Genomic DNA, 14,943 nt, shown 5'->3' with positions numbered 1-14,943 from the left:
CTTCCATCCACTGGTTTGCTCCCCAGATGGCTGCATCTCCCAGAGCTGGGCCGGTCCAAAGGCAGGAGCCAGGTGCTTTTACTGGTTCTCTCATGTGAGTGCAAGGGCCCAAGCACTTGGGCCATCTTCTGCTGCTTTCCCAGGCACATTGGCAGGGAGCTGAATTGGAAGTGGAGCAGCCAGGACTCAAACTGGCACCCTTATAGGATGCTGGCGCCACAGGCAGAGGCTTAACCTACTATAGCACAGTGCTGGCCTCAAGATTTTTTCCCTTTCCTACACAACATTAAAAGAATAAAGTCCAAACAATTCTGAAAATTATTCTAGATAGTTTTACGGTAGTATTTGCTTCTTTGACTCCTTGCCAAGACCTTGATTCCAGAAATACTTTTTGATTAAGATCTCTTTGGTTCACTGCTGATCCTCTAATTTCTGCAATGTTTTTGGCCAAGGTAATGCTATCATTTCAGTTATTTAGAACTTGAAGATATCGACTTCTGTCACAGAAGTGAGATGATTATGAACTGAGAAATTTTAGAAGTATCTAATTCTGAATTTCCAAGAAACTGTATCATTGTTCTGAAGATGTAACACATAATTCCAAACCCATAGTGAAACACTCCACCCAACATTACAGTTTTGCTGTAATAAGAATCACAAGGGAATAGCCTTACTATGCAATAATTGAACCTGCTCTTTCCTCTCGGCTTGCCAACCTTTCGAAGATTGGAGCTTTGTTAATCAGGACTTGACTACATGCAGCTTCTCTGGCTAATTGGCACAGTCCTCTTAATGCTGCACTGCAGTATATTTTCATTGATCTTCTGGCTTGAGCCTCCATTTTCTACATCTTAGAAAAAAAGAATTAAAATAAACATGCTTTGAGTTTTTATTTTTTAACTAAGAAAATTCATACTTTTATCCAAATGAGCCCCCCCCCCTTTTTTTTAAGTCTAACAGCTCTGGTTGGGGAGCTGTAGGTAGGTGTGTGTGTGTGTGTGTGTGTCTACAATTCATTCTGTTGATTTTTACCTCTCCCACTCATAAAAACTTCTAGAATATCTTTTCAGAAAATGAGAAGTAATGACTATAAGACAGTTTGAAAAAATACAGCTGTATCTCTAATTTCTAACTCAATTTAGTTTCATTATGAGTGTTGATTCAGGTCCACAATAATTTCTATGATTATTTCTAAAGAAAATAGTTCCATGTATTAATTGATGGCTCATTATTCAAAGAAATATAGAGTAAGGAAAATCTAAATACAAAAGCAGTAGTTAAACAAGATTGAGATTTAGTGAGAAAATGTCACTGTGGTTAGGTGCTGTTGAGTACAATACTTGGAAAGCTTGAGTAGCAGTATACTTTTAGAACAGTGTTATGCTTCAATTATGATCAATTTTTTAAAAAGATTTATTTATTTGAAAGTCAGAGTTACAGTCAGAGAGATAGATCTTCCATCTGCTGGTTCACTCCCCAAATGGCTGCAATGGCCAGAGATGTGCCAATCTAAGGCCAGAAGCCAGGAGCTTCTTGCAGGTTTCCCGCACGGGTTCAGGGGCTTAAGCACTTGGGCCACCTTCCAGTGCTTTCCCAGGCATTAGCAGAGAGCTGGGTCAGAAGTGGAGCAGCTGGGATTCGAACTGGTGACCATATGGTATGCCAACACCACAGGTGGAAGCTTAATTTACTACTCCATAGCACCGGCCCCATTCAACAATTATTGTCAACTTGGTAGATGTCAGTGCCATAGTGGCAAAGATTTACTTACAAATATGAATACACTTTTATGCAAACATTGAAAAATGCTTAAAAGATCTTTGAGGCAGGATAAGGTTAATTCATTAAACATGTAAGGCATGTGAAATTTAATCTGCATCTTAATTATGGCAAACTCTTAGCTTTGGTGATAGAAATATAAATTAAACTACTTAATGAATTTGATCAGAGCCCCTATAGCTTATGATTGTGGTGAAAAACACAACACCAGTCCCCAACATTACTTAGTGCTATAATGTAAGAAAAGGTGTTACGCATGGGGACTGATAATGGTGTGAGCCCAGGATGGGATCTGTGCCTTGACAATTATCCTAAAAAAATCACTGATGGATTCTTTGGGTGGCATCAGCCGTGCAGTGGCAGTTATGCCTTTCATGGTGTCAGCAATAGGACTCTGAAGAAGTCACAGGTCACAGCTGGATCCATGAGGTAGGGTCTCATCTTTATTCTTTTCGAAGCTAAATTTGTCTCCCTTCTCCTCACTTTTATTAAATTTTACTTTAACTTATTGATATTTTCAGCATAGTGGAATGATACCACATTCCATACTGTTGCCAAGAAGAGAAAAAGAATGCATTCCAAGGGACAAACTTGAAGTGAGTGTAGGAACAAATAAGAGACGTGAGAACCACGTCCATATCTTCAGCTTGTGATTCCAAGTGCTCCTTTCAATGGCATGGACAATGTTCCTTTTTTACATTTAATTTTTACATATAGTTAATATTCAAGATGTTCAAAAATCAGTATACATACATAGATGGAGGGGAGTCTTCCTCCCGTAATTGTCCCTTTTCTCCTCAGTTCTCCCTAATAAATCACCCATGGTCTTAGTTTTGTGTGTCACCCTGGGTGGGGAACATCTGGCCGATGGGCCATATAAGGCCCATGAAATCATTCGGTCTGTTGCTGCCAAGGTAACCTCAGGTGGGAGTCAGAAATTCAATAAATCTATAGCAGGCTAATTTTTATATTGATGATCTTGTATGGCCCACAAATGATGTTATAAATATCCAAATGGCCCTTGGCAGAAAAAAGGTTCCCCACCCCTGTGGAAAATCATTTGGGATATATGAGCAAATTCAAATCTAGATTTTTATTGTAAGAAAACTAAGCAGTGATTTTTTTTTTTTTTTAAGATCCATCCCAGGAAACTTACCCAAAGCTCACATGTAAATGGTGTTCCGAAGGACAGAGAGCTCCCAGGTGGCAGAGGGCTTCCTGTAACTTCAGGCTGAGTAAGGGCAGAAAGTGCAGACACCTAGGGAGCACAATTGCCCTTCCGTCACTGAAGGTAGAGGAGATAGCTGGGAGAAACAAGAGGAAAGCTAGATCCATACCTAGAAACAACTTACAGATGGAGTGTGGTTGCTGGCATTTTCTGTTTCCTAAAACCATTAAATAAACCACAGCCAGTGCCAGTGTGATGAGCTCAGAGAAAGTCACTCAGTTGGCCCTGGAACTGGGGCTGGATTAAACTGGAGCTGAAAGAATTAGAGTACTTCCTTCCTCTTGGTGACCTTTTCTAGAAAATGCCCAGATTTAGTGAGTACAAGAGGGAGGTGGGGTTCACTCAGAGGCAGGGCTGGATATGGGAGGTGGAGGTGGATGCTGGTGGTGTTTTTGGACGTTTTAAGTCCACTGCTAGATTTCCTAGCTCATATTCTCTTGAAATATTTTATATTCCTAACGTTTGTGCCCTCTCCCAAGGTCCCAAAAATGACTGATGAGGCTAGATGTAAGATAGATGTCTCACTGTCAGGCTTAGAAACCCATTCTGGGGAAGATTCTCTTCTTCAATCCCATGAACATTATGACAAAATGCAACTGTAACTCATGCTTACACTGACTTGGCTTTGAAATTCTTCTCGCTAGTTTATTAGATAAAGATGTAATTCATAGTATGATTGTCCTTAAAGCACTCTGCATTCAACACACATTGGTAATTATTATGAAAAACAAATTGTATGAGGACTTCATACCAGGTGGCACAATGCTTGGCATAAGTAAATGCTCAAAATGTCTGGTAAATGAATACTAGTTGACCCTAAATGGTCAGCAACCGTTGATCAGCTTTCTATGGCACCTTGTAAAAACTGTAACATCTGTCTGTTCCCTTGTAAGCTCAGTAATTAAGGAAACATTCAATTAAATATAGGGTAGGAGTCAGGTCTTGGAGTTAGGGGAGCACTTTCATATTCTCATTATTCTAGAATCGGGAGCCAAGTAGGTGGGTAGTCTTCCATCAGGCAGATATGGAATAAGTTTGCTCATCCAATAAATGCTTAATATGTTGAGGATTAGCAGGATATTTCTATATAAACCAGTTCCTTTGACCTTTATCCTTATGGTACTTACCATCCAGAAAAGTAAATATAACGATTACATATTTGCTTCCTTTCATAAAATCATCTTTATAAAATACAGTGAACCAGAAACTGAATTAGAGGAAAATGGGATGAGAATGTATGGGAATTGTAGATATAACAGGCGGAGATGCCTCTATGAACAAGGGACGTTTATGCTGAGACCCAAAGCATGAGCAGAAGTGAGCCCTACAGAGAGTAGAGAAAAACATTCCAGGGAGGGGGAATAGCACAAAGACTTTGAGGCAAGAAAGAGCAAGGTGTATCCAAGGATTAAAAGACCAAAAAGTGATAGCATCCCAGCTCTGCCTGCAGTGCCTGTGAAGAATGCAATAAGCTGCTCAATCTTGAACCTTTACTTCTTCCTATTTAAGGTTGAGATAATGATGCATAACTCACAGGGTTGCTGGGAAAACTGAATGGCATTAAATGAAATAATATGTAGTGTATTTGAATCACTTTACATCCACACAGAATTCTTATCACCCAGTCGGCTTGTATTTGCCAGGTTCCTAATCATTTTAGTTAGACTTAGGAGTCAACCATCACTGGGGCTGGAGAACATTTTCCATCTCTGAAATTTCTGCTTTTAAAGAGGGGATGGAGAAGGCATAGACTCCATTTTCTCACGTTAGAAACTTTAGAAATCGAAAGAGGGAGGGGGTGGGATAAAGTAAAAGGAAAGTATTTTCTTTAAATATGCTTCATCCTTTATGGATTAAATGTTAAAGCAGGATTCCATTTTTATGTTTCGGGAGGGGATGCAGTTTGGGACCAGGTGTTTTCAGGAAATGAGATAAACAAAATAATGGTCACCAAGTATCAATGTGTAAGGCATGATACTTGACAAGTTTTATATTTTATTTAATCCTCACAGGAATCCTGAAAGATAGGTCTCATTGGCCTCATTTAAAAGATGGAGCAAATGAGGCTGAGAAGGAAATAGAGAATTCACTATTCAGTGAATTCAGTGTCCCTTTCTTAATTTGTTTTCAACCTATTTTGAAAGGCAGAGCATGAGAGAGAAGGGACATAGGGAGGAGGAGAATAAGATCACAGGAAGGGGAGAAGGATCTTCCATATGGCTGCAATAGCTAGGTCTGGCATAGACTGAAGCCAGGAGTCAGTCATACTTTGCTTGCCTCAAAGTATTCATCCTGGTCTAGCACATGTGTGGCTGGGGCCCTAGTACTTGGGCTGTCTTCCACTGTGTTCCTAGATGCATTGACACGAAGCTGGATTGGAAGCAGGGCATCTAAGACTCGAACTGGCACTCCAATGTGGAATGCTGACATCACAAGTGGTGGCTTAACCCACTGTGCCATAATACCAACCCCACTGTCCCTCTCTTGTCTTGAGTTTAACAGATAATTGGGCAATTATTTGAAAATGAGTCTACAAACTTAGCATAAACTTATATAATTGATACATTTCTTTAGAATACTGTGGTAGTACCACATTAGCATCAATTAATTAATAACAGATAGTGACAATTATAATGAATAGTGAATAAAAGTGCCATTATCATTCATTTATCTCAAGATTTACTGAATACTCAACTATGTTTCATACACTGTTAGGTAGAGATTCATAATGTGTGGATATATATATATATCTATAGTGGGTAGAGATATATAGAAGCTTGTTTGGGGAAATAAGAACAGTCCCTTGTAGCTTGGGTGTATGGTGGGGCAGGTAAAGGTCACAGGGTCTAGAAGATGAAGGGTCTTGATGCCTTGGTAAAGGGTCTTGAGTCTTGTCCAGTGGGAGATAGGCACATGATTGGAATGGCATTTTAGAAACACTGCTCAGAACTATTTCTAGACAAGGCTTTGTAAGCATCTGTTTACCCTGTGGGGCAAGTTACAAACATTTGTCATGCATTGTCTTCCCTCTTCCTTTCAGGAACAGTGGAAGGCGCCATGGACCTGATCTTGATCAATTCCCTGCCTCTTGTATCTGATGCTGAAACATCCCTCACCTGCATTGCTTCTGGATGGCACCCCCATGAGCCCATCACTATAGGAAGAGACTTTGAAGCCTTGATGAACCAACATCAGGATCCACTGGAAGTTACTCAAGATGTGACCAGGGAGTGGGCTAAGAAAGTCGTTTGGAAGAGAGAAAAGGCCAGTAAGATCAATGGTGCTTATTTCTGTGAAGGGCGAGTTCGAGGAGAGGCAATAAGGATACGAACCATGAAGATGAGGCAACAAGGTAACGTGCCTGTAATATATGGGCAGGTGCAGCCCAGCGAGGGACACACACGCACACACACACACGCGCACACACACACCCACACACACCAGTTGTTTTGCTAACTTCTTGCTGAATGATTTTGTCTGTTAGCATTGTTTCTGGTACACAGAACATCAGAGGTAAAAGATCTTCCATTACAAAACCATCACCTAAAATCACTTCACTAGGCATTGTATCTAATTAAAGAGATGAAAAGAAATATGTTTTAATAAAGCCTCCTGGTACTTATGGAGATAAGATCATTACATGTATATAATATGGAAATTCTAGCAATGAAAACAATCGTCTGTTGCCAGACTATTGGTTATTTTGAGCTTTCTCATTGATTTTTCACTTAATATTTTGTTTTGCTTGCCACAAAGTATTCATAACAGAAGTTAAGTTTCTCAGGGGAAAATTATGGTATAAAGGAAATTTTAAAAAGGAAACATCTCAAGAGCTCAATTTACTTGGTTACTTAGTCTAGCAATTGTTTGGTGCCACCCCAAAGCCACATAATACATAACTACAAAGGCATATGACAAAGAGTACTTATAGCTTATGAGTCAAAGTCAGCTGGGCTGATGAGGTGACACTGTTGACCTTGGCTACACTTTTTTTGTTGTTTTTTGTTTTTTGACAGATAGTTAGACATTGAGGGAGAGAGACAGAGAGAAAGGTCTTCCTTTTGTTGGTTCACCCACAAATGGTCACTACGGACGGAGCTGCGCCGATCCAAACCCAGGAGCCAGGTGCTTCCTCCTGGTCTCCCATGCGGGTGCAGGGCCCAAGCACTTGAGCCATCCTCCACTGCCTTCCCGGACCACAGCAGAGAGCTGGACTGGAAGAAGAGCAACCAGGACTAGAACCCGGCACCCATATGGGATGCTGGCGCCACAGGCAGAGGATTAACCAAGTGAGCCACGGCGCCGGCCCCGACCTTGGCTACACTTTCTTACATAATTGATTTTTGTCTAGCTGTGGGTGGGCTTATTAGACTGACCTCAATAGGGGCATTTTTTGCTGAGTTCCGTGTCTATTACCCTATAGCAGGCCATTGGAATGGGAAAATCATATCAAGGTATGTTCTCATGTAAATGGTAGAGCTACAAGAGGAAAATTGGAACATGTGTGGCTTCTTGAAACCTAGCTTCCGAATGGTACACTATCACTCCTGCCTCATTTTATTGCCAAAGTAGTCAAATAGCAGGACCTGGAGACAGATTGGGCAGGCATTACAAACTTAAATAAACTTAAATAGCAAAGAGTATGAATACATGGAGGGATGGAGAATTGGGGTTCTCTTCACAGGCTACCATGCTTGGGATGATGATTTAATTCTAGCACTCGAGTACCCAGTCCGAGCTCGCAAAACAACAAGGTTTTACAGGAGGATCTTGAGGGTTGTTTCTAAAGGATGGTTGTTACTTCTTGCTGCCTCTCACCATGAAGTGTCATGTGATGGAGTGGTTTTCCCAAAATAGAAGTGGGTCCTAAGCTAAATCCCAAGTCTAGTCCAATAATCTGATGGCACTTGTAGGAGATGGTGTTGAAAATATTGGCTGGCGCTGTGGCTCAACAGGTTAATCCTCCACCTGCGGTGCTGGCATCCCATATGGGCACTGGGTTCTAGTCCCGGTTGCTCCTCTTCCAGTCCAGCTCTCTCTGGGAAGGCAGTGGAAGATGGCCCAAGTCCTTGGGTCCTGCACCTGCATGGGAGACCAGGAGAAGCACCTGGCTCCTGGCTTCAGATCAGTGCAGCGCGCTGGCCACAATGCACGGGCCATAGTGGCCACTTGGGGGGTGAACCAACGGAAAAAGGAAGACCTTTCTCCGTCTCTCTCACTGTCTAACTCTGCCTGTAAAAAAAAAAAATTATTGAATGCTTGTGTCCTGATGCCCTCAGGACTGAACAGTCAGGTAGACTTCCAGTGGTACATATGCTATCTGCTGGCAAGAAGGGACTGGATTCCAATGAGCTGACCTGGAATGGTCTGGCCCTCACCTATCAGCCATTTCCTCTGGGCTGTGATCACCTACACTGGAGGACTCCTTCCCAAATTAAGGTCATCATAAACACAGAGGCTGAGGACTGAGGATTTGTCACCCTATGCAATATTGAAAATTGTGAGCTCTTTAGAGAATATAAATTTTAATTATAGAACGGATCCTTTATCATGAAATGCTTCTGCCCATGTCTTTTTTTTTTTTTTTTTAAATTTATTTGAAAAGCAGAAAGATCTTACATCCACTGGTTCACTCCCTAAATGGCTGCAACAGCTAGGGCTGGGACAGGCTGAAGACAGGTGCTGCATCTGGGTCTCCCATATGGGTGGCAGGGTCCCAAGTACTTGTGCCCTCTTCTGCTTTCCTAGGCACACTAGCAGGGAATTGGAGTGGAAGCAGAGCAGTCAGGATTTGAACCAGCATTCCGATATGAGATGCCGGTGTCTCATGCAGTGGCTTAGCCCTGCTGTGCCACAATGCCAGTCCCCCTCGGCCCATGTTTTACTGGTAATTTTTCATCTGAGAATTTGCAGTGTTGTTAGATCAATGCTTCTCAAAGTCGAATGTGCTTATTGAGCATGTATGGTTCTTGTTAAAATGCAGACTCTGATTCAGTAGGTTGTGAGGGAGAGTCCTAAGATATTGGCAGTTCAGATGTGGTCCCAGGTATTGAGAATTTGCTTGACCATGGACCATACCTTGAAAAGCAAAGATTTAGAATCGGCTTCTGGCTGGAACCCACCTGAAAATATTTCATTGAATTTGCTAGTGGTAGTAATTAAAATATTTGAAGGCAGCTAACTCATTTTAAGGTGATAAAATCACTATTCATTACAAATGAAGGAAAGGGTTTTCTTAGCAAAACTATAACATTCACCTTTAAATGACATCAGGGCAAATGGGAAAAGTGCACAACAGAAATTCCCAGGAATGCAGCTCTGCGGTGAGGGAAGAGAGGTTGAACAAAGGGATGTGAGGTGTGCCAAAGCTATCATGGCTGAAAGTCAGCTCTATTATTTTTCACATGGCATTGTGGATCTGACTTGCATAAAGACTGGTGTCGTTCTGCTGATGTTTCTACATGCCAAATGGAGATGATTTGAGACTTGTGCCTTAATGGTTTTATGGGAATGAAATGTGAGGTCCCCTCATCCCCTTTGCGGTGTGCCCCGAGATTATCCTTTTCAAGGTATAAATAACATGTAAAGCCAGGACAATGGGAGTTAAATGTAATGCATGGATAACTTGAATGTAATTAAGTAAGACAAAGGCAAACTTGCATAGTGAGCAACAGTGGAGAGAAGACAACTTTCAGATTCACACCCACCTGAGTTTTAATTTCTTCTCCACCACTCATATACCTGTGTGGCCTTGGGCAAGGTGTTTAACTTCTATTGGTGTCATTTTTCATCATCTGTGAATTGGATATAATACTACCAAGAAGCTAGTTCTCATGAGTGTATTAATCTACATAGTAGGTGTGCTCCTAAAAGCCTGTGTAAAGTGAAATATTGCAAAATAAAGTGCATAATAGCTGTAGGAAAATGATGGGAATGGGATTCGATGTCAATCTGACTTCAGAGCCTGTATTGATAACCACTGCACTGTTCTTATTGTATCATTCTCACTGAATGCTTGCAACTCTGTCTGATTGAGTTCTTGTTTTATAATGCACAATGATTACACTTGAAACCCAAAAAATACCCAGGCCATAGAGTAGAGGTATGGACGGGAATGCAATCAGACATGGGTGAGACTACCTCTGAGAGTGAGTGATGTGGATGGGGCAAGTTACTTAATTAAAATAATAGCTTTTGTTCATTTGAAAAAAAAAATTGGAGATTTTACCACATACACTCAAGGATCAAAGTTGAACAGTATTATCTGGCTCATGGTGAATGTCCAATAACTGTTATAGTGCCTGGAGTGATAATTTAGTGGGACTATTAATTGTCTTTAATTGTAGAACTTGTAATCTTAAGGGTTTTTTTTGTTTTGTTTTGTTTTGTTTTTTTTTACTTTTTTCGGGAAAGCAGAAAGAGGCAGAGAGGGAGAAAGAATGGGTTTTCATCTGATGATTCACTTACCAGATGCCTGCAATAGCGTGGGCTGGGCCAGGTTGAAGCCAGGAGCTGAGATCTCGATCTAGGTCTCCATGTGGGTGATAGGGACCCATGTACTTGAGCCATCACCTGCCTCATCCCAGGCTGTGCATTAGCAGGAAGCTGGAATCAGAAGCAGAGCTAAGATTAAACCCAAGCACTCTGATATGGCTTGCAGGTGTGTCAAGTAGCCTCTTTTAAGTGCTGTGCTGGACACCTGCCCCTCTCTTGTATTTTAGCAATAATAGTATCTGTGCTTGGTGAATTGACTTTGTTTCTATTACTGACTGTCCAGTGGGGGAATGTAGTGGAGGAAAGTGACGTCCACTATGGTGAACCAGGAGAACCCCGAAACTGTCTTTGTGTCACTATTAGTTTAATAAACATGGGAACTCTGCCCAGGGACATAGCAGATAGGATAAACGTCAATATATTCCTGCTTGCTGCTGACTTGTGCATCTGGGGAGGAAGTGGAAAATCCATTTGAGATGTGCCAAAACACAGCTTAAATTGGCTCATACATCCCAAATAGCCAAAATGTTTTTTTTATTAATGGTATCATCCAAAATGACCAAGAGCAGTTTGTTCAGTCCTTATCGGTGATTTCATTTTAAGGCAAGGAGTTATACATAAAATTTGAAACATTTTCAAGTTCAAAGATCTATTTTAGAATAACTGATCAGAAGAAACATTCATAGGATTTTTTTCTATGTTCATTTGATAACTAGCTTTGCATTAATAACATTGAACTTTCCAGATACAATTTGTGAAATAGCTGGAGAGGAGCTGTGTATATCTAAATAACCCAAATAGGCCGGTGCCGTGGCTTAACAGGCTAATCCTCTGCCTAGCGGCACCGGCACACTGGGTTCTAGTCCCGGTCGGGGCGCCAGATTCTGTCCTGGTTGCCCCTCTTCCAGGCCAGCTCTCTGCTATGGCCCGGGAGGGCAGTGGAGGATGGCCCAAGTGCTTGGGTCCTGCACCCCATGGGCGACCAGGATAAGTACCTGGCTCCTGCCTTCAGATCAGTGCGGTGCACCGGCCGTGGCGGCCATTGGAGGGTGAACCAACGGCAAAGGAAGACCTTTCTCTCTCTCTCTCACTATCCACTCTGCCTGTCAAAAAAAAAAAAAAAAATTAACCCAAATAAACATGTAAATAAGCACAGAGAAAATAAGGAATCTTGCTATAAGATTTACTAATTTATTCTTTCTTTCTCCAGTTATTCTTGAGTTTCTATTTATGCCAAATACAAATAGGGGATGCAATGATGTTAACATTTCCTGAATAGTTATTACTTACCTGACATTCCTTTAACAGTTATACACATATATCGCTATCATATAATTCTTTATCAAATGCATGTCTAGTTGGGACTATTAAGTTCCCATTAACAGATAAGATTCATGTCTATGGTAGTAGGTGCATTTACTTAGCCAGTTAGTGTTGGGCCTGGGAAGCTAAGCTCAGGCCTGATCCCAGAAGAGGCCTGGGTTGCCTTTCCAAGCAGAGATGACCCTCCCTTCTTGGTATACTTGGACTAGTAGAGGCATCACACCATGAGGACGGTGATGCTGGGGAAGTGCAGAGTATTTGGAGGGTGGCTGGATTCCAAGGGTTGTGTGAGGCCCCAGGAGACATCCAAATGGAGACTGAGGAGTCAGCAGGACTAGTGAGGGATAGGGCAAAAGGATGGAAGAGGAGGAAGGAAACTCATGACTTGGATATAAGAGATCATGAATTCTGTTGGAGAAGCTGGATGTATTTCAGAATGGCTGGAAGTGTTTGCTAAGGATGCAGGCCTGGAGAATGAACTAGGAGACCTGGTGTTGTGGAATGAGTATAGAAGTACTGAACTTGTGTTTCAACTTTCACACATTCAGTGTTAGGAGGCCATGAGTAAGTGACTTAAGTGTCCTCAACTCCATCTCTTAGGAGAGAAAACTGTGATGTACTGTCTTACAGGGCTATTTTTAATGTTATGTACAGTAATTACATAAAGTGATATTATTACCCTTTTTATTACCCTTAGTACTTATCTGATGTTCAAAGGACATAGCCTTTAGCTCAGTTGTTTGTCATCTGAGAAGTATCTTTCGTGAACTTACTACTATCCACTTTATTCTCTAGCCATTAAGAAATCAGTGAATTGTGTTAGTTAAGTTCTGTCCGTTATTTGCTGATGGTTTTGTGCAAGTCATCTTGCAGCCTAGACCTCAGCAATACCGTTAATAAAGTGAGGTATTTAGCCTCAAGCCTCTTTGAATGCTGACATTACATAATTGAGGACAGCCTTTGGAACCAAGCTCGCCAGTTCAAATCATAGCTCTCCCTTGTCCTTGCTTTGTGATCTTGAACAGGCCACTTAGTCTTTCTGTACCTTCAGTCCTCACTTGTAAAATTAGGACAATTTTAGCTTATCCCGCAGGAATGTGATGAAGCTGGAATGTGTGTGATTTGTGTTGTAGTAGGCACTACTAAAAGGTGCTCATGGTTTTTCCAATCCTGTGAAGTCACAGACGTTTTTATGTCTACTGAATACAAGCCCAGGCTCCTGTGTGACTTGGAGGAACGTGAAGTCTGGACCTCCTTCATCAGTACTCGGCAGAGAACAATCAGCCTGGAGATAGGAATGCAGGAGGTAACAGTTTGGACAGCAGTGAATCTCTGGTGTGATGGTGCCCCTAAGAAAACACGGAGCTTAAAAGGCGTCAAGTCTGAAATAATAGAGCCACAGAGCAGAGGGGAAAAGCTATACTGGAGCTGAGCCTCCTGGGAGATCTCGGTTCCTTTTCAGAATACAGTGCTGTGTGAGAGGTCCCACAGCCAACTAAACAATCTTCACATGAAGGGGCACAAAGTATAAACAAACTGCATGGAAAGAAACGGGAGCGAGGACCAGGCAGAGAAAGTTCTCCTAGGGGCCCTGGGGCATGTTAAGGAGAGCAAGAGCCGCACGTTAGGGATGGCTCAATGGAGCACCTTAGGAATGAGGAGGAGCCCTGTAAGATCCCCTCCCACCTCTTCTGCCTGCCTGTTCTCCGAGGCTGGTTCATTTTAGTGCCGTTGAGAAGGTTACCACTTTTGTCCGTATTCCAGATGTTAGCACAGCAGTGTTGGTGGTCACTTATATTTCTGAAGATGGTTGACTTCTAAGCACCTCAGGACCTGGCTTGTGTAATTTAGTATTCCTCACAACTGTTAAGGTGGATGGCATTATTTTTGCATTACAGAGGAGGAAGCAGGTTGGCAGAGGTGAAGTAGCTCCTTGGAAAGGCCCAGTAAGGGACAGAAGGGGGCTTCAGGCCCAGGACTGTCTGACTACAGTGCCCACACTGGCCTTCGATCTGCAGCATGGCCCCTCTGGGTTTATCCCAGGTCAGTATCTGCACCAAAGGCATTCACATATGTGGTCACGCGGGGGAGTCCTGACAGGGCACTGTGCAGGTGTCAGCGGGCACAGTGAGAGCTGAGGAAAACCAGCAGACAAACCAAGAGCCTCAGCCCTTCTGAGGGTGGTTGTGAGGCGTCTTCTTCCCACACTGGGTAGCTATTTTTTGCCAATGGTGTGCACAGTACTTGATCCATCTCCATTAAGCCACCCTTCAGAAAACCACAGATGAGAGAATTGAGGCACAGCGAGCAGCTGTTTCACCACCAGGTCATCCACGGGAGTCTGATTCTCTACATGTGGCCCTGGGCTGAAACTCTATAGGAACTCACACCATGAGGTACAGAGGTTCCAGTACTGATTTCTAATTCAGAGACATTCTGGTGAGAATTTGCTATTGGTGGATGTGTGCATTGTGGCTTAACTGGAAGGTGATATGCTGAGAATGTCATACATTCTATAACTGGGGACAAGTTCGATGAATAGTCAACAGATCTTTAGTTGCTATTAAAATCTTATGTTTTTCCTTGGTAATATTCAATCTGTGTGATTAATCGATTTCTGAAATTTTCTGCTAAGCTTATAGCTATGTCAGTTACTTTAATTCTGTCAGGTTTTGTTTTGTGAGTTTTGAAACTTTGTTAAGTGCATATACAAATTCAGGATTACTATATCTTCTGTATCAGAATGTGTGAATAACATCTTCTAACAAGATGTTAGAAGATGGTGAATAGTTCCCCTCTTCATCATCATGTGAAGGCCATCTTTATCCCTAAATATTTTGGGGGGCTTTAGAAAAACACCTTAACATTTTTTTCATTTTTTTGGAAAGAGACAGATGAAGAGACATCTCCCATCCACTGGTTCACTTTCCAAGTACCTGCATCAGCCAGGACTGGGTCAGGCTGAAGCCAAAAGCCTGGAATGCAATCTGGGTCTCCCACATGGTTGGCAGTGACCCAAGCAGTTGGCCCATTGCCTGTTGTCTCCCAGGAAGCTGCATCAGAAATAAAGTAGCTGGGACTCAATCCAGGCACTCTGACGTGAAATGTGGGTGTCCCAA

At 42.1% G+C, this 14,943-nt stretch overlaps 1 protein-coding gene across 3 annotated transcripts in view; it reads left to right on the top strand.

The window, feature by feature from the left end:
• TEK (TEK receptor tyrosine kinase) overlaps window positions 1-14,943 on the top strand; it is a 128,531-nt gene that overhangs the window by 50,285 nt on the left and 63,303 nt on the right. For all 3 annotated transcript variants that reach the window (XM_062208122.1, XM_062208121.1, XM_062208120.1), the window contains exon 2: window positions 6,048-6,359. In XM_062208122.1, coding sequence (XP_062064106.1) covers window positions 6,048-6,359 — 312 coding nt within the window. The remainder of the gene's footprint in view (window positions 1-6,047; window positions 6,360-14,943) is intronic.

The sequence above is a fragment of the Lepus europaeus genome, chromosome 12 (genome assembly GCF_033115175.1).
Source record: "Lepus europaeus isolate LE1 chromosome 12, mLepTim1.pri, whole genome shotgun sequence".
NCBI classification, from domain to species: Eukaryota; Metazoa; Chordata; class Mammalia; order Lagomorpha; family Leporidae; genus Lepus; species Lepus europaeus.
Note: the sequence above shows the minus strand (reverse complement) of the source record. Positions and strands in the feature narration are given on the sequence as shown.